We start from the raw sequence: 18,685 nt of genomic DNA, 5'->3' as shown, positions 1-18,685 counted from the left end.
CAAAAGAGAAACAAGTTGTATGTCGTACAGTAAAGAAGCACGCAGCAAATTCAATGCAAGGGCTGATATAATTTTGGAGCCTGTAACCAGAAACAACCACAGAACAGTTTGTAAACGAGTAAACTACTTCTCAAAACAGCATTTCAATAAGCCTTATATAACTGATATTGGTATATATATACATAACACTTTGAAGCACGCAATTGTTAAATAAATTATCACGCAATCTTAATTTTATTGCCCTACAAGTTAGAGACTTTGAGAATTATATAATTTTAAGTTTAGGGGACTTGGTAAGGATTTTTCTCGATTAATTTGTAGATAGAATTGCCCGAATGGAGCCTGAAATGAGAAAAATTTCACTTGATTAGACTACCGATTATAAAGGCCTCGCAATTTTTGTTCATCCGACATTATATTGTTTGAAATAATGTTTTTAATTATCACCCTCAACATTTGTGATTCATTCAGGACAACAGTCATACAACGTGATGCTAGCCCCATTTTTCATAACTAATACCTCTAGTTAAAATCAAGGAAACGTTCAAACACAGAAACAGACAAACAAACGGTTAAGTGAAAGCTTTTTATAGGAGAAAGAAAAGAACCATAATATAAATGGATTTGTATTTTACATTTAAAAGATGACTTGCAATATAGTCTTCAATCACAAGCAAACTAATCCTCTGAGATCATATGCAATACAAAAAGAGGTTTCAATTGTTTGAAGAACTTCTACAGAAGTTAACCTGAAAAATATCACGTTTAGGGTGATAAAATTACAAATTATAAATTTGGAACCTATTGGTCACATGAAATAGTTCAGAAACTTTGGCTGACTTTTGCTTTTTCCCTTACAGATAAACCAAAAGAGCATTAATTGGTGCATTGAATCACCCTCAAAAACCGTTAAGCATCGTATCAAAATTTCCCAGACATTTACTGACCACCTTTAAAGAGCTTAAACATGTATAGATTACCTGTCATACAGTTCTGATGAAATACCTGATTTCACAGGGTTTTCTGCTTTAATTGCCATGCAATCTTACTCATCTGAAATGATTTGTCAAATTAAAAAAGGTGAGATATGTAACATATAGCTTGAAATTTTTGCTATTACTAAACTTTTTCATTCAAGCTTGTGACAGGATAGCATAAAACTTTCACAGTGAAACTGATTGTCCCAATGCCATATGCAGCAACTAGAATGGCTTCTGGTCGCAATTTCAGTGATTTCATTTAACTGGTTATAGTGGCCCAACATTTGCTAAATGTATGTACATAAAATATCCACTAAATTCAATTTACACTAGCTTTATTTATTAAGAATTGAAACAGGATTGAAAACCTACAATCAAAGCTTGAATTTACTTTTGATTAAACCATTTTCACACAAACTTTTCAAAACTTAAGCTTTTTTAATTTGCCTTATATTTCAAGAGGTTTCAGAAGCTGGGAGCAAATTTTCTTGATATTGTTGAATAGGTAGGTTTTTTTCTTTGCTTGGAACTAAAATTTCTTGCTTGGAACTTTGAAAAATTGCTTGGAACTAAAGGATGGTAGCCAAGTATCAATGAAACTGTCATGATAAAAAACAATGTTTGTATTTTTGGCAAAAGTCTCACCAAAGTCTAAGCTGTATTTCAGAGCATAAAGTAAGGATTGTCTTGAAACAGTAGTCTAAGCTACATTGCTTATTTCCCAGCTCAAAGTGAACAAATCCTCCCCCTCCCCCCTAACATGTTTTTACCAAACCAAAACACATACAGATAGATAGGTGACAATAACTAATGGGTGGCATACTCTTTTAAGTAATTCAGTTCAACTTCATGACAGCTTTTTATTGGTTTTTGTGTTGCTCTTCTGAGATTTACTCATATATCCATGTCAAACTGTATATCATCTGAAATAAGAAATATGGAAAAACTTATGCATACTTTCATGAATGAATCAATTTTTCCACAAACAGAAAGTAGATCAATAATATCAAAAGTGGAAAGTCATTATAAATTTGATTGTGCAAAATTTATGTATCACATCTCTACAAGAAACACGGTAGCATTTATTTGTGATCTATTTTGATCAGTACACTCTTGCCAAAACATTAAAATAAGACATGAAAATTATTTTCACAATCAGCTACCAAGCCAAACATTACAAATCAAATAATACAAATGTGTTCTTACTCAAGGTGTAAAACACCTTTTCACCAATCATTATCAGCTCTTGCAAAATTAGTATTCATGCATTCTGCAACACAATCGTCATATTTCTAACCACCCTAACCAAAGATCTGAACATATTTTGATGGCCTCACTCATTTTGAAATAAGTATTCTAAGCAACTCAAAGTATTTACACAATCAATGTAACAATCGAATTGCTTGAGTATTTACATAGGAAGATTTTCCATCATTAATGAAATGTATACCGTACAATATCATCCACAAATTCATCCAGAAATCCAAAAGTTCCGAGCTTCAAAGGGTACACAATAGAGTACCTTCATCTCATCATCCCACACTTGTTTTCCCGATATTCTACATCCTCCTCAAATTAGCCCCCTGGGGGCTTATTTATTTTGATGTTTTTGGATGGGGGTAATTCAAGGGGGGGGGGCTTGTAAAATCATAGTAGAAATTAAGAAGACATTAATAAAAGATCTCATATATTCTAAAAGGAATTTCTTTGTGAACATTTAATTAATTATTATCAAAAGTATAAAATTTTGTGGTTATTCAAAAAACCACCAAAGGCAACCTCAATTTACAGTAGAAGTGGGGGCTTATTCGAGAAAGGCTTATTGACAATTTGCAGTTCCAGGGTGAGGGCTTATTCGAGGGAGGAGACTTTTTCGAGGGGGAGCCAATTCAAAGATTTAGAGCATCCCGTAACCATTAAAGGTTTCTCAAGCATTCTGATCAATTGTGCAACCACCTCAAACTTAGCAAGTTTTAAGCTAAAACTTACCATGCCCCTTCTTTTGGTCAGCTCCATTTTGCTCTTCCATTGGAACTGGCATTTGTTTATTGACTTTGTTTTTCTCATTTTCATTTGCTTCTTCGTCTTCCTCGATTATTTTTCCACTGTCATCCAATGTCACACCAGGTATAACAGGTAACTTAGTTGGAGTTTTTGAAAGAGGTGAATTTTTTAAATCAAGCAGAAACTTCCTTTCATAGATAATTCTTGTTCCTGCAAATATGGCAATATTATGTCAATGGTCACAATACAACAAAGCTCCTTTATATTTTTGAAAAAGGAGGACAAAAGAAACTTGTGATGACACAGAAAACAAAAAAACGTAGTAAACAAAACATCCATCCAAAGGTATTGGGTATCTTACAGACTGGTACTTGTTTGAGCAAAGCAACCTCACTAAACTACTGAGAGGTTTCTCCAAGCTAAGCAAAAGAGTCTACAAGCAAATTGATTATTTTTCTGTATGAGGTCTGTTTCTGTAATGAAGTCTGAAACCAGTTTTCAAAGTAAGATATATACATGAAACAAAGTTTAAATTTACCATTGCTCTTTAATGCAAAAATTCAAAGCCCATGACAGTTAATTGGCAAAATGAGATGTTTGTGAGAGATCTTATCAAAACAGCTATATTCAACAGACTGGGCTGCAACATGTAGGTACTTATCCGTTAGCAAAATGTGCAGTAAAAAATTGAAAAAGAGCTCATATCTTGCTTAAATTTTTCACTTTTGTAGCAAACAGTACCTAATAATTTATTCAGCACAAGGCTTGAACATTTGGGCACTTTCACTTTCGATTGATTTCTTATACCAGAACTACTGCGATAAATATAGGCCACTTTTTTCGTGATTTATTTTGGAGATTAACCAGTTGATATCCTGTGAACTACGATACACGTTACTTGACGCGATACAAAGTAGAAGCTGCAGCTGGTATTGTAAACATTCTCAAGTGGCGCGTGCAAGCGGAGACAAAGATATGCTGCAAATGGTTCGACCTGCGATTCTCGCCCCAAACCCTGGCTCCATAACGAATGTAAACATTACATTTGAGCTGCCGGAGAGCTCAATTTACGTTGAAAACCTGCCTTGAACTAAGAATCTCTCGCATAATAAGTAATCTTGGAAAATAAGAAATGAACTCTCTAGCGAAAATCGTGTGCGTTGATAGGGTTTTCGCGATCAAATAACCTCTTGCGGATGGAATGGCCTAGGAAGCTGAATTACCTTGCTCTGTTAAAGCGAACGATTCATCTTTTCTGATGCACAAGGTAACATGACTATAGTTAATTTCTTCAAAATAATTCACTTTACAAACGCTGCACCATTCTTACCTCCCGGTGTAGTTGAAAATAAAGTTCCTCCGGGAGTTTCGGAGTAATGTGATGGCATATGAGAAGGGTCTTGTACAATGACTCTCCTCATCGGTATGCCTCGCGAGATCGGCTCTCTCTGGTCATTACCGTTGTCCAGGCTGTTCATCGTGGTTGCAAATGACAGAATACCGAAAGAGAACGATATGCGAGAAAATTAAAGGACGTTAAAGTGTTCTGTCTGTGCATAAAATGGCAGATTTCTACAACTATGCTTTCCCTTCCACGTTATCTTGGTCCTTCACCAGCAAGAAAGCGACGAAAACATTGTCACGAGGCATGATCTGCACATGCGTAGTAAGCAAGATTTATGTATTCACATCCGGTTAAATCAATGCGCATGCTCAATTGGTGGCCCGGGGAAGGGAGTTCCTGTTTCAGATCTGATGCAATCATTGAAGCACACAGCTGAGGTGGAGAGCATTGAATTCTAAACAAGAAAACAAATAGACCAAATTTTTATAAGACTACCGGTTGATAACCAACTAGGACTGGGTCACATCGTGGGAGAAGTTGTAAGAATTAGTTAGCTAAGCTATATTTCGCTTTTGTTACTCTGCTACTTTCTTTTAGGGTGGAATCTTTTTTAATTCTTTGTTGCAAACATTGTAGAAGTCAATTTAAAAAGTGGATCTCAAGTGAGTGATAATTAAAGTTGCTTTAGAATAAAGAATACAAATTGAACAATACTCTCAGCAAGAGAAAAGGGTTGCGAGTAAATGACCCTTTATGTAAATCAACCCAGCCCCTCCTTGAGAGAACGGGGGCAACTTCATTCTTCTCAGATACAATTTTCATTTGGTCTTTATTTCCATAAAACTCGACTCCTCTGTCAGCAATTGCCGTGCAATACACGGATATTTCATTACAACCAGAGTGAAGGCCCATAAACTTCATCGACATTCTGTCACGCTTTGTTTTCAGAACCGTTTATTCTTATCTGGATCTATATCTGTTCACACTGCTCCATAATTCCAACAGCTTTTGATTTGAAGTAAATATTTAACCAAATCTGAATTGCTTGAATCAGATAAAACTAGAAAAGATCTTTTGAAGGGTGAAAAGCTTGATACCTGTTTCGGAACACTGTGCCCTCTAAAAGCCTGATAACGATTCTTCTTAAAATAAAGCGTTGAACACAATATGTAAGAATGATGAAATTAGCGAAGTGAAAATCGAAGAAAATTAGACCGTTGCATAAATTTCCGGACCAGCCAAATAAGGCATAGTGATTGATTTTTGCGAAATTTAACGTATTCAAGCATACTAGAGCGGTCTGCAGCCATATAATCCCTGGAGTACAACCCAATAACCATTGTGTAAAATCATTCTTTTTTGTTCATTTATTCAGCTGGGCGTTGAATCCCAGTATTTTATTGATCTAGTTCAGCGAATATGCTTATTTATCCAGGTCGTCATTACGTAAGCAATATTGACGAAAAACAACCAGGCTAGTTCATTACCATATATTTGCAATTGAAGCATTGCTTTTCTATGCAAACTTAGAAGAAATTAACTTGTAGATTCTTTATGCCTCGCAAAACCCACACGAGCAGATTCAAATAAAACTTACAGAATACGTACGAGTGTTTGCCAAGTGACAACCTAGAAGACCTTGACAACTAAAACACGTTATCAGTATTTCACAATAGTTAAAATGTCGTACAACGAACTCTAGAACTAGATCTAAAATTAAATCTAAAACTAAAATAAATAAATGAAACTTTTTCACAATGAATTGCATTTAAATACAGCATAGTTATTATATAGTGAATGCAAAGACAACAGCCATAATTCACAATGAGGTAGAAAAAGCCTAAAACGATTAAACAAGGGGACACTTGGAAACATAATTATGTAACTATCGTTTAATTCAAGACACAATAAACAGCATAAATATATTTAATCCAATCAAAATACGTTTAAAAGTTAAGACATGATTCCAGAGTACTAGAAATGAAAGTATGATATTCAAAAACAAACCCTCTTAAATATGAAACAGCAATATTTAGATCTACCAAAGTTAGTAATCACTGTATTACTCTTTCATTTCAATAACTTAATATCCCAATGTTTTCTGGGACCAGTTACAAGAAAAAAGATTCGGTGCATTTATATTCAAAAGCAACTGAGCCTTTTCTATTTTTCGTAACACTGAAAGCCTACTCTATGATACAGCTAGCTGCCCACAGATGCTGAAGTGCCTGCCATTTGAAAAATTTCAAAACAGTCCTTAGTTCTAGGCTACGAAAAAGAACGAACTGATACCAAGAATAAAAAATGACATGACAAAGAAAATCGGATTGATCATGTGGAAAAGTATCAGAAGGCATTAGAGGGAATCAGAGGGGTAACCCCTGTTCCATTATCATGCATTGTTGAGTACTATGAATGTTTTGTATATGGGAAGAATGGTGAATATGCTGTTGAAAAGTTCACACTGTTAAAAACATTAATGCTAAACGTGAGGCTTGGAAGAAGAACGCGCTTTCATTGCCCTCAGCTTCCTCAAATTTGTCAGTGTCAATGCATCGTTGGGATTTAATCTGTCCGCTTCTAAATAACTCACTTCAGCCTCATCAAGCCGTCCTGTCAGGTGAAGCAATGCCCCAAGGTTCATGTGGTGAACAGGGTTCTAAAAGTTGAATAGCGCAAACTTCACACAAGATCTTTGTTTAAATAACCGCTATAATGTGGATGAATGAATCGAAAGAAATTCTTAATTGCCTTTACCGATCGCGTCTGAGATGACAAGAAACTTTGGGGCAAGGAAATCAGATAAAACAAGTAATGCATGTCTGAAATAACAGATCTTTCTTTCTAAGAACTGAAATCACAGGTTCCAAAACGTAAGACAACTGTATGCACGATACTGCTCCAAAAACCACAGACATTATAGAGTTTCGTATATTCCGAACGGTTCAAAAATGGGTTTACATAGTAGCTATCTAGCGTTGCACTCCTTGAATTAATACATAATACTGTACTCCGAAGATTTTTTATAATTATACTCTGCAGCCAGGTAAACTCAAAGCTGCCCTTTCGGGCACACGACCGTTCTGAACATAAAACAACCAAAAATCAACCTTGGACATTTATTAGGGACACTTAGTGAAATCACCTTTGGGTTTACCAGAATTGCCTTTCTGTAAAAAAGCTCTGCTTTGTCGTATACGCCCGCCTCTCTGAAAGTTAAAAACAACAACTTAATCATGTTCTCATTCAGAATATCTCTACCCAGTTACTAATTGCAGGTATTTCATGATGATAAAAAATGATGACAAAAGCAAAATCAATAATAATCAAATCCTTTCTAATCACTTTCTAATATTTTCTTCATTCAATTCTCAGAAACCAAACTTAAAACCCCCCATCCCGTTAACAGCCAACCAGCCGTTCCAACCTACTTTCCCGTGTGTATCCTACAGCCTCCATCGGGTACCAACAGCAGGGGAAACAACTAACTTTAAACATTGTTATACATAAACCGAGTATTTAATAGGAAGAGGGAAAGTAAAACTGCTACCTGAAACTAGTAGCTGCAAAAGACAATAGGTCTTCTTGGTCAGGTTTGAGTTCCACTGCTCTATCAAGTTTTGCAAACCCTTCCACTTTCCGACCACTTTTTAATAGAAACTCAGCTACAACATAAATATAAAGGGGATGTCAGAATTGAAGAGGTAAATATGAAAATTTCAATACAAAACGATAAGAATTGTAGTGACAGTATTGTAGTACGTAAGCTGAATTAGTAAAAACGTTACCAAAATGATAATGTGCATCTGAATTGTCCGGTGACAGCTGCAATGCCTTCGAGTACCACTGCTCGGCTGCTCTAGCATTTCCCTACAATTAAAAACCGAAGTCACACAAATGTAATAAAATCAACAGGATTACGATAACAATTGTCCTTCTGAATATATAACAGTCCTAATAATTTAATCCCTTCAATTTTCTTTTTCCAATACTTTACCAATCATTGCTTACCTAACATTTAAACTTCTTGCAAGTGATAGATATGTTTACATTTTGAATCAGGTGATAACTAATCTGTTGATAAAATATCAAAATATTTAAGGTTAAGAAAATTGCAAATCCAGAGAACAATTTTGCTGTCCACCTCGGAGTACCCCGATGTCATGACAGTAATGAAGAGCCAGAACGCTTTTGCATATTTTACAAAATATCTCAGAATTATTTTTTATCCGTCAAAATACTAATCGTTAAAATTACAGACACAAAGCAAGGATGGCTATTTAAACAGCTGGAAACGTAGATTTTACTTGTTCTTTTTTTGTTTATCAGGCAATAATAGTTGAACAGTCCCTTACTGCACAACTTACAGTCAAGGCCAAGTGCCGTGCGTATGTCAAATGGGCAGGTACGTGCGTTTCATTGACACGCAGCGATTTCAAATACCACTCTTCTGCTCTTTCATTATTACCAAGAAATGAATAGGACTGTCCTGGAAGTAAAAATGACATCACTTCAAAAACAAAACACTGTATTGAAGAAAATCATCATCATGAAGATCTCAACCGAATAAGATGTGTATTTTTGAATATTTGTCTAACATATCGACAGTTCCTACAATAAGCCATTGAGTTACAGGTATGAACGAAAGCAAAAAAACCAACCTAGCATATTGTACAAGCTGTGCGGGGCAAAAGAGTCAGGCATATCATCGATGGCTTCATGAAACACTCTGATTGATTCCTTTGGAATAGAGCAGTTGCAAGACAGTGGTTATTATCAGTTTAAAATTACAAAATGTTTCGTAAAATTACGTAACGTACACGAAGTTTCACTAAATCAGTTAATTCATTCTCATCTTGAAGCTTTTATCTTAAAATAAAACAGGTCGAGTAATTGCCTGAAGTAGAGCAAATAAATGCAGATAGATCTTAAAATTTTCAAGGGCTACCTTGTGTTTTCCCAGGTCAAACAGAATCTTGCCGATATTGTATTTGATTGACGTCACTAGAAAGAAAAGGCAGAAAGACAGTCTAAATGACAATTGGTTGACCTTAAAACGCCAAAGTAGAGGAATTATTTTCCTTCTTTAAGAATATGACAATGACAGGTAAAATTACACTTACGTGAATGCTGATGGGCTTTTGGATTTTTCAAACCATGGTCGCTGAGATTTTTTGCGTTCTCCAGAATCTATAGATGGAAACATCAAAAGAAAAAACTAGCCACATCAAGTTAAAAGCAAATTTTCACGCCCTTCCTCAGTCAATCATTCAATGGCTCAGTCAATCATTCACAGCAAAATCAGTTACGTGATTAATTCATTTATCATATTTTATCTACTCAACCTTTTTATCTATTTCAGTAAGCTTTATCTGAAGGTTAGCATTTCAACAATGTATAAATAACCACACTTTGATACTATCAACCATACTTGAAAACATACTTTCAAAGATTATTAAACAAAGTCACGATGTTGAAGAGAAATGAAACAACAGGCTGTTGACTGGATAAACTAACTCACTGTCCGAGCCTATCAAGTAATAGCTGACGGTGGCATTCGATTGCTACGGAATACTTCATACATTTTAAAGTCATAATTAACAAAAAAACAACAATAACTTACCTCAAGGGCCTGTTGTTTAAGGCCAATCTCATCAAAAACCAAGCCAAGATTCAAATGGGCGGCTAGAAACGTTGAAACAAATACGAAATAGATAGCGACTACCACAAACATAGCAAATGAAAAATACTTCAATAATAAGATCAGAAACAAGGAAGAAAATCTTTTGCTTCAGATTCTCTTTGAAAATGGCTGTCTGAACGCTCGTTATTACAAAGCTAAGAAGGGGTTCCAACGAAATCACCTTGATCAGGGGTGACGCCTTGAGCTTCAAAGTGGAGGGTGAAAAGAGTAGGAAGAATTAAGATATAATTTACCAACAATGTATTTAGTTGAAAAGGGCTGGCTGGATCCATGCTCCAAAACTATAGTTGGTGCTGCCCCTGTTATCATGCTCAAAAGACGTTTTGCAAACTATTGCGATAAGATACAAGGATATTGTTTCAAGGTAGCCAAATTAAACAGTCAAAGATCACTGAATCGAATAAAAATTCAATTTGAGTTGGACATGGGCAGCAAATTCGGGCATAGAATGTGACGAATAACTTAAGTGAAATCTAGTAACAGGCATTCCATGGTCGATTTCCAATCTCGCCAAGAGTGCCGTTTCTTCTATGGAAGGGAAGTATCTGATTTTGATTAATCATTGTAACCTTAACGAGACAGTACGTGAAGAGACAATACTTACAGGCAAGACTTGGCCTGAACACGATCGCATTTTTGTAAGATCTAATCGATTCATCATACCGCCTCATATTTTGGAGCAATATTCCCCTGAAGCAAGATATAAATTTTGTTAACGAAAGATTTGGAAACAAAAAAATCATAGCCAACACAGAATATACATGCTTAGAAGATCCCATATAATGAAACGAAATATGCCTCTTGAAATTGCAAGTTTATGAAAAAACTGCTGTCTACAAATTGATCTCTATAAAAATAAAAGTAACAAACATTTGCATGACTATCGACAATTCAAGAGCTGTCTGTAGAATTCTAAAATTAAGGAACGGTAAAGGAAGTTTCAACTGCCACTAGAGTTACAATGAATAAAACTGAAATCCATTGAACATAAAGATTCACTCACAAGTTGTAGTGCGTATCTGCCATATTGGGTCTGGCGGCCAGCGCATTACGGTAAGCCTCCTCCGCAGCTTTAAATCTCCCTTTGTTTGAAAGTATGATACCCAAGTTACTCCAAGCTGTATGAAAGAAGATGATCACTTACAACTTCAATAGTAATAGATCTTAATCGATCACATATGATAAGTATATCGATACAACTTTTATCATTAGCAGGATTCTGGAAAACAGCTTTGTTTGAAATCGTGATTCTTGTTACGAAGCAGCTTAATATACGAGGTTGCAAAGTCGAAGAAATGTCAAGTGAACAAGCATCTGGACTGTGGTCAAAAAGCATAAAATTCTCTTAGTGTTATATTGGTACTTAATCCAACCATTCAACTTCATGAAACAAATCTATACAAAAATAAATCAAAAGATAAAGCAGTCATTTACCTTTCGCAGGATTGATGTGTAAACCAGACCTGGAAAATGATCATTGAGTCAAAGATTGAGAGCAACCAGCATGGAAGTTATCATACAATGTACGAAATCTACAGAGACATTTATCTTATTGAGTTCAAAGAGAGTCGAGGGTAGAACAACTATAACTTGTTCACCATCAACAACTGAGTAGGCAGCTATGCAATGACCATCGACTCACAAGCAATCCAATATATCGACACTTGCCCATGTCGGCTACCCTTTTTTCAATTTTTTCTACATGAATATACTTCTGGTTATTCACCAAAGCAAGTCTTTAGACCTTAAAACGTGATACAAAAGTGATTCAGAAAGTAAGGCAAATATAGAAAAGGAGATTCCAACAAAACAATAAGAAGATAAAATTCAACAAGAAAGCGAATAAAAGTTGAAAAACAAACCTGTATAAAGCCTCTTCGTCTCTCCAATCTTCATTCCTGAGTATTGTTCGTAACATTAGCAGGCAAAGAAAACAAAGCACCACACCCTTCAAAAATGGTCTAAATTTCAAAGATGCACCCAGAACATGTCCAAATCCAACAGAAAACAATAGACAAAACCCAATGCTTGGTATGTATAGAACTCTTTCTGCAATAACAAACCCGACGTAGAAAAAAAGGTTTGATGCAGGCAAAAACGAAATTACTGTAATTCCAATAGAAAAAATTGCAACGTCAAAACCATGATTGGAGCACTGTTCATCAATATCGTGAGGCTGCGGGTTTAGAAGGCTGGCATCTTCATTCACTTTAGCAGAACAAAATTCTGCAGCTCCTCTAGTTCTTTTACAGTCAGTTTTGGTCATTCTTCTATTGAATGCCAAGTCTGCCGATGAGCCTTTGTTAAATTCATTATTTGAGCAATTATTATTCGGAGCTGTAGATGTCTTTTTAGAGTGAGAATGATCAAATAAAATCGGGTAAGAATGGTTTTTGCTGGAGTTCTTTTGAAAAACGCTTCCAGAATTTTCTGATATCAAATCAGAGTCACTTCCATACATACAATTAAACTTCAAGTTTATCATTGACGTGAAAGAGCAGGGTTTTGCTTGCTTCAAATTTGTTTCCTTTGCCCATTTGATTTCATTGGCAGATGGAGAATCTATTGCACATGTTAAGCTTTTCAAACGAAACGTAGAACAACTAGACATACTTCCAACAAATCTGTATGTCAGTGCCCCCAATGCAGAATAAAACAAAATGCTCTCTATGTTCCTTTTGTCATAGAATGATATTATAAGTGGCACAGCATCCATTGACCAATCAAAGCTCAACTGCCATGGAAACAACAGCAAATAAAAGTTCAGTACTGGGAGGTATATAAATGTCAATACACGAACTTTAAATTCTTCGTGATTGGCAGTAGGATTGTCTGAATTATGAAAATTTGGTGTCCTTAAGTCCATGATCTGTAAACGCCAAGACAAAGCAAGGAACGCAGTGAAAAGCAGGATAAGAATTCTGATGAAACATCCTCGGCTACTGGCCTAAAAAAAACAAGAAAAGTAGACTTTAACTATAGACTTAAACTGACTTCAGCAAACACCTAGCCATTGTCTTTCAACTCATAATACAAATGACGCTATCTAGAGAGCAGTCTACTCAAAAGAGGAACACAAAGGTGAACCATAAAACGCTACATACTCTTATGACAGAATCTTTTAACCTGTCCAGCTGAGGTTTGGCATGGAATATGATGTCATAGATAAGACACACTGCCAGTGCTGTTAGCCCTGTTTCTTTGCAAAGCATTGCAGCTATACTCGACAAAACTGAAGCAAAGACAAACCCCCACTGGGTGGGACAGCCATTTCTATGTTTGTTTGTGATGTTGCTTGTCCCCTTTTGGTATGAAATTATAGAAACAAGGAAAAACATGCAAGATAGCACATCTGCACGACCAACAACTCCAGTGACTGCCTCTAGAATAGAATTATCAAATTAAACACCATGAGAAAGTAAGGCTTGTCAAAAGAGTGAAAGCTACAGTAAAAACATACATAGCAATTTATAACAGTTATTTAAGTACTGATGGTACTTTTCCTGTTTACAATAGTTGGAAACTTTGGTCACAGAAAAATCCACCCTCTGACAACTATAAATAACTTAAGCAGGGATGCAAAACATCATACTTGTTCATTTTGTGATAAAAACAAGAAAATTGGAAACATAGAGAATTTGACAAGCTGAAGAATATCAGATATAAGCTCCATACATTTTTTAACCCTCTGTTAAGGGCCCAGCATATGGAATCAATATCTATAGAAAATTTGTCCCTGTCCGGCCTTGGGTCCAAAAGCCAATCACTTAAAAAGTTTCTATGGGCAGTTTCTGAATAAGTCCTGGTTTTTCTGCACATGAGCAAATCAAACTTGTTAATTTATGGGAGATTCTTATTTCCCAAAGTACAAATCAGATTTTATTTCATCGGAGTGGGTTTCATGCTCCTAATTCTTAAGTAATTTCAGGGCATTATTTGAATGGATCTTTAATTAATATTTTTCAGAGTGTCAAACTCTCTATTTTTACCGATTTCAATACTTTTCCCACCAAATGAATGATTCTGTAATTGGCTATACTGATAGCTAAAATTCAAAAATAATTTCAAACAGAGCCTTGACATACCAGTATGTATGGGGTGAACAGCAAATAGCAAACTTCCAACAAGGCACTGACCAGTATTCTTAAACAATGAAGTTGCGAGCACAAAGAATAACAATGAATTGACACTGTGTATCAAAACATTTATAAGGTGGTACCCCATTGGATTCAGCTTTCCTGCAAAGTAATTCAGTCTGAAGGATATCACTGTCAGTGGCCTGTATGACTTGTGGCTCCCTGAATGTGATAATGGTGTTCCCCAAAAGTCGTTGTGCCAAATATTGACCCATGGCGTACTTTGAAGGATATCTGCATTGCTGATGATTGCTCGACTGGAATTAAAGCATCACATATTAAGAGCTAGACTTGGCAAGGCACAAGTGTTGATAGCAAAATACATTTGTACTTTTTGCACTCACTTCCATTTGCTTAATGTTGTCCTAGATGAGAATATGGATTTAAATCTGGAAGCCTACTTTCTGAAAATTTTGCAGGCAACCAGGCACACCAGAACGGGGGGCTGGGGGCTGGGATGCTGGGGGGTTTTCACTTTTTTGCAGAATTAGAGTTAGCTTGTGGCGCCAAAGATAATGATGGAAAAACTACCGAAAAAGTTTGCCAATTTATCTAGAGAAAAAAGCTCTGACATCCCTAGCAATTTATTCTTGTCTATTTTTGCACCTGAGCCAGAATAAGAGCCATATATTTAATGTTAAAAATTCAAATGGAAGTAGCAGGGTCTAGTTGGCACTCATATGGTCCTGTTTAACAAAATGTTTGTTCCACATTAACTCTGCTGACAAAATTGAGCACATACATTCTACAATCGCAACAGCTTGCAAACACTCTGCCTTTGTGCTACACTTCAGTTAGCCTAAGACTGCCAAAAATCATTCTTATAGACATCAAGTGATCCTCTGACAATACATAGCTTGATAATCGTGGAAAAGAGTCTGGTAGGTTGGTGGGAATACTTGTCAATAGACAATGGAAGAAATCTACAGCACTTGATACTGTGCCCTCAGGCATAACCATAGGTTTCATTGCCAGGGGGGCAAGTTGGATTCATTTAGCAATAGCCAGGCACTGTGGAGAAAGGGGCTGGGGCTATAGCCCGTACTTTTTGACAAATTTGCCAAATAATTAAGAAATGAACGACCAGTCAAGCCTCTCTTTGTATTCAGTTTTAGCCCCCCTTTCGTTTTTAGCCACACAAAACCCCCCACTCAGGTGTAAAGATTCTGAAACAATATTCTAGCTCTGAAACTTCTTTTCCCATACATCAACCTATGCCTAAATTTGTTGGAAAGGTGCTCTCTCCACTGTCTAAGTGTGGTCCTTCTGAGAAAAATAACAATGTGGGAAACTCCTGTGTCTAAGTAGGAATTAGCTGCTAAACATCTGTCTGCCATTTGAGCAGATTAATGACTGTTTCAAAGATATTCCTTACATTTGTGCAATTCATGATTCAGTTCAATTTACTTGCTTTATCATTTATGTAGACAATGTTGAGGAAGTTCAAGTCTTATGATAAGAAGAAAACCTTCAACAAACAATTTAAATCTACTGTCAGTATTCTGTCTACTACATCTTGATACGGATCAGAAATAAGACGATGAAGGGTCATGGTTTGTTGATAGTGTTTTATAACCTTTTTAACCTACACAAAAAGCAAATAATTTCCAGAGAAATCATAACCAGAAGCCTTCAAATAGTTTCAATAGAGAAAATTTTGCTTCAATTACAATTTTACACAAATTGATGGGTACATGTCCTGGGGTTATCAGTTTGGCAGTAAACGGACTATAAGCTTTTATCATGCCTAACAAAGAGAAATGAGCATAGATGAAACAAATTAATCGAAAATAAACATCATCTAAAATGAAAATCAAACTTACTTGTCGTCATAAGCAAATCCGGCTTTAATTGCATTGAAATATGATACTAGTCCAACAAAGGGTACGATAAAGTAACAGATTATAATCTTTTTGTTGGCAATCATTTCCCCCTTCGTAGACTTGGTATCGTTAAACAGTTGGAAACTCCTCCATTTTCTAAGTGATCGTCTTCCGCTCAAAACAGTTTAATTTGTTTCCTGCGTTTCTTCATAAAGCCGTCGATGAGTGTCAAAATGGTGTGACTTTAAATGCTTGGATCAGCTTTATTGACTTAACAAATTAATTCTAAACGCAAACAATGGGCGACAGGCGTATCAACGCTAAAACCTTCAGACAATCGTAACACAATAAGACATACTTCTTTACAGGTACCCTGAAGCCCATTGAGAAACACAAAGCCCAGCTAATTCAAAACTACCTATTGGAAGGCTTGTATACCAGTGCCACTCTCCCGCTTGCAAACAAATTCCGGAGAGAAATTTACAAATAATATCAATAAACCAATTATTTTTAACAAAACCCTCGGCCTAAACTACCATTGACTATTATCGATAGCCTATTGTTCCACAAGCGAAAACATGGTGTGAACATCGTTTGTCCTTAACTGGAAAACAATAAAACGCATATCAATACCTGAATATTGGCTTTTTGATTCACTTCCCTCATAATGGAAACACCCAGGAAAACATTAAGTGAGGTCACGTTGCAAGATGGAAAAAAGGAAAAGTACTGATCAGCCTCGATTCCATAACACAAACTATGACGTCAACAACGTCAAGTTTTTAAGTTTTCGTTCAATGTTCTGACGTTTTATATTCTGTGAGACGGAAAGAGTAAGTATGTTTTGAAACAATTTTTAAAGGTTCTACGAGAGAAAAATTTCTACTTCAAGAATACCATTCTCCTTCACCCAAAGGATACGGATTCAGCAAAAAATGTTTTTGGGAAAGTTAGGTAAACCTCTAAAAATATTATTTCCATAACCAGCTTGCTTGTTGACGAGAGGTTAAGAAAGGATAAAAGGTTCAGAACTTTTAAGTTCAAATTACTTCATCAAATAATCTGTTTAGAATTGATAAGTGTAAAAAATTTACGACATTGCATTATGTTATAGAAGCGGATTATTGGCCATAAGACTGTCATTATCGTTTCAAAAAAGATCAAAGTCAAGATTAAAAGAACTAAGCCTCTGCCCATCTGCTACTTTGATGCCATAATAAAGTAAGGTAAGCAGACCAAGAACGCAGGCTCTGTCAAACATGAACATTTCATTTCAGAGTCATTTCTTGTGGTCAAGCGATCTGTGCTGCATCTTATTCAAACGTAATTATGCTATGAAAAGCATTAACTAGCGAAATATTTTTTTATTAAACGTGGTTGACGTATGCCATACAATTCTCAAACTAAAGGGCAACTCAAAAATATTTGATAGGTAAATCTTCCTCGAACAACGCACAAAACATCCCCGAACAAATCACAAAATTTTTAGGGGAGAAAGAACTCTTTAGGTCACAACAATTTAAAAAACAAATCATGGGAAAGATAAAAGTAACCGCATAAAAGTAACGAAAGAAAATACCAAAATTGCCACAAGAAAAATTGTGTGTCCATTCACACAAAGTCACGGAAAACAAAAAAATCACAACTGACATGCAAATAAAAGAAAAAAGAAACGATTATTAAGGAAACTTTACAACTGCTTTTAATTAATTATAGATAAGGAATAAGACCAACGAAATGTTGTTCTTTGTCTGAAGGTTTGAAAATAACAACATATTAATACTTGAATTGCAATGTTTCGAGATTCCAATTCAAATGATAATGGTAGTAAACCCAAAGATTTGAATGACGCCGGTGTGCAAATACACGAATCAAAATATTCCTAATCCTCTTTTTCAAGCGCTAGAAAAAACCAGCAATGATATAGAAGCGCTTCTTTATCATTGAACAGCAAAGGGATGTCTCTGAAACGAAATTATTCATCACAAACGAGGCCCAGTCACTATAAACATCTAGTAAAGTCTTATGAAAAGCAGTCTCTGGTCACTAGATAAATGAAGTTAAAAGCATCTGAGGAAACATGAGATTTTGTTAAGGGTTTGAAGAAACATGCTATTCGGAGTTGCTCCTATTCGGGAAAATCGATGGAGAAAGGTAGGTGGATGGACAGTGAAATGTGCAATGGAAGTTGGTGTCAGATTCATGGACAAAAATACGGTGTTTGGCCTTTCAGAATAATTTAACAACTTAATTTAGCATAAACTAGCCTTCGCATTCCTTTGTTCAAACTGCGTAATCAGGGGCGGACAAACCTTTTGAGAACTCAGTCATAGAATAATTAGGCGAGAAAAGCTCAGAAAGTGCTATACTTGTCCCTATCTTTTCATTTTCCATACAAAAACCTTTAAAGGTCGATTATAACACAGAATTCGCCAATTCGTACTGCTTAGAAAAAATTCTGGTTATCCACTGCTTTTGGTATACGGGTGGTTTCAAAGATAGAAAAGACCTTCAGTCTCAATTGAATGCATTAGACAAATTTTCAAAATCTCTAAAAATGGACGTGAACATGGACAAAACTAGAGTCATGATAATTCAAAAACAGAAATCCCGTGCTAAATCTACAAAAAATAAAACTTGGAAGATTGGCGATAAAGAAGTTAACGAATGTGTCTCATATAAATATTTAGGTG

General features: G+C 35.7%; 2 protein-coding genes across 4 annotated transcripts; both read right to left on the bottom strand.

Annotated features, from left to right (window-relative positions):
- Positions 1 to 572: 572 nt before the first annotated feature.
- LOC135688281 (eukaryotic translation initiation factor 4E-binding protein 1) lies at positions 573 to 4,623 on the bottom strand. Its single transcript, XM_065205099.2, has 3 exons — positions 4,315 to 4,623; positions 2,970 to 3,194; positions 573 to 1,903 (listed from the first exon to the last, which is right to left on the bottom strand). Exons 1-3 carry the CDS (start codon positions 4,460 to 4,462, stop codon positions 1,875 to 1,877), a joined length of 402 nt encoding a protein of 133 aa, XP_065061171.1. The 5' UTR covers positions 4,463 to 4,623; the 3' UTR covers positions 573 to 1,874.
- Positions 4,624 to 5,865: 1,242 nt separating this feature from the next.
- Positions 5,866 to 16,734, bottom strand: LOC135688703 (protein O-mannosyl-transferase TMTC2). Of its 3 annotated transcripts, none has more exons than XM_089113558.1 (16): positions 16,626 to 16,734; positions 14,119 to 14,426; positions 13,138 to 13,415; positions 11,896 to 12,980; positions 11,468 to 11,496; positions 11,037 to 11,151; positions 10,638 to 10,723; positions 9,953 to 10,014; positions 9,453 to 9,519; positions 9,278 to 9,333; positions 8,991 to 9,069; positions 8,697 to 8,818; positions 8,118 to 8,199; positions 7,880 to 7,994; positions 7,475 to 7,538; positions 5,866 to 6,988 (listed from the first exon to the last, which is right to left on the bottom strand). In XM_089113558.1, the coding sequence occupies exons 2-16, from the start codon at positions 14,255 to 14,257 to the stop codon at positions 6,812 to 6,814; spliced, it is 2,556 nt and encodes an 851-aa protein (XP_088969684.1). In that variant the 5' UTR covers positions 14,258 to 14,426; positions 16,626 to 16,734; the 3' UTR covers positions 5,866 to 6,811. The 3 variants fall into 3 exon arrangements, with proteins under 3 accessions (XP_088969684.1, XP_065061745.2, XP_065061829.2); XM_065205673.2 differs by lacking the exon at positions 16,626 to 16,734 and adding an exon at positions 15,993 to 16,603; XM_065205757.2 differs by lacking the exons at positions 13,138 to 13,415; positions 16,626 to 16,734 and having other exon boundaries at positions 14,119 to 14,257.
- Between the last annotated feature and the right edge of the window lie 1,951 nt (positions 16,735 to 18,685).

Source organism: Rhopilema esculentum, chromosome 17 (assembly GCF_057945365.1).
Source record: "Rhopilema esculentum isolate cy_ngs chromosome 17, ASM5794536v1, whole genome shotgun sequence".
Lineage (NCBI taxonomy): Eukaryota > Metazoa > Cnidaria > Scyphozoa > Rhizostomeae > Rhizostomatidae > Rhopilema > Rhopilema esculentum.
This window is presented reverse-complemented; position numbering and strand designations above follow the sequence as displayed.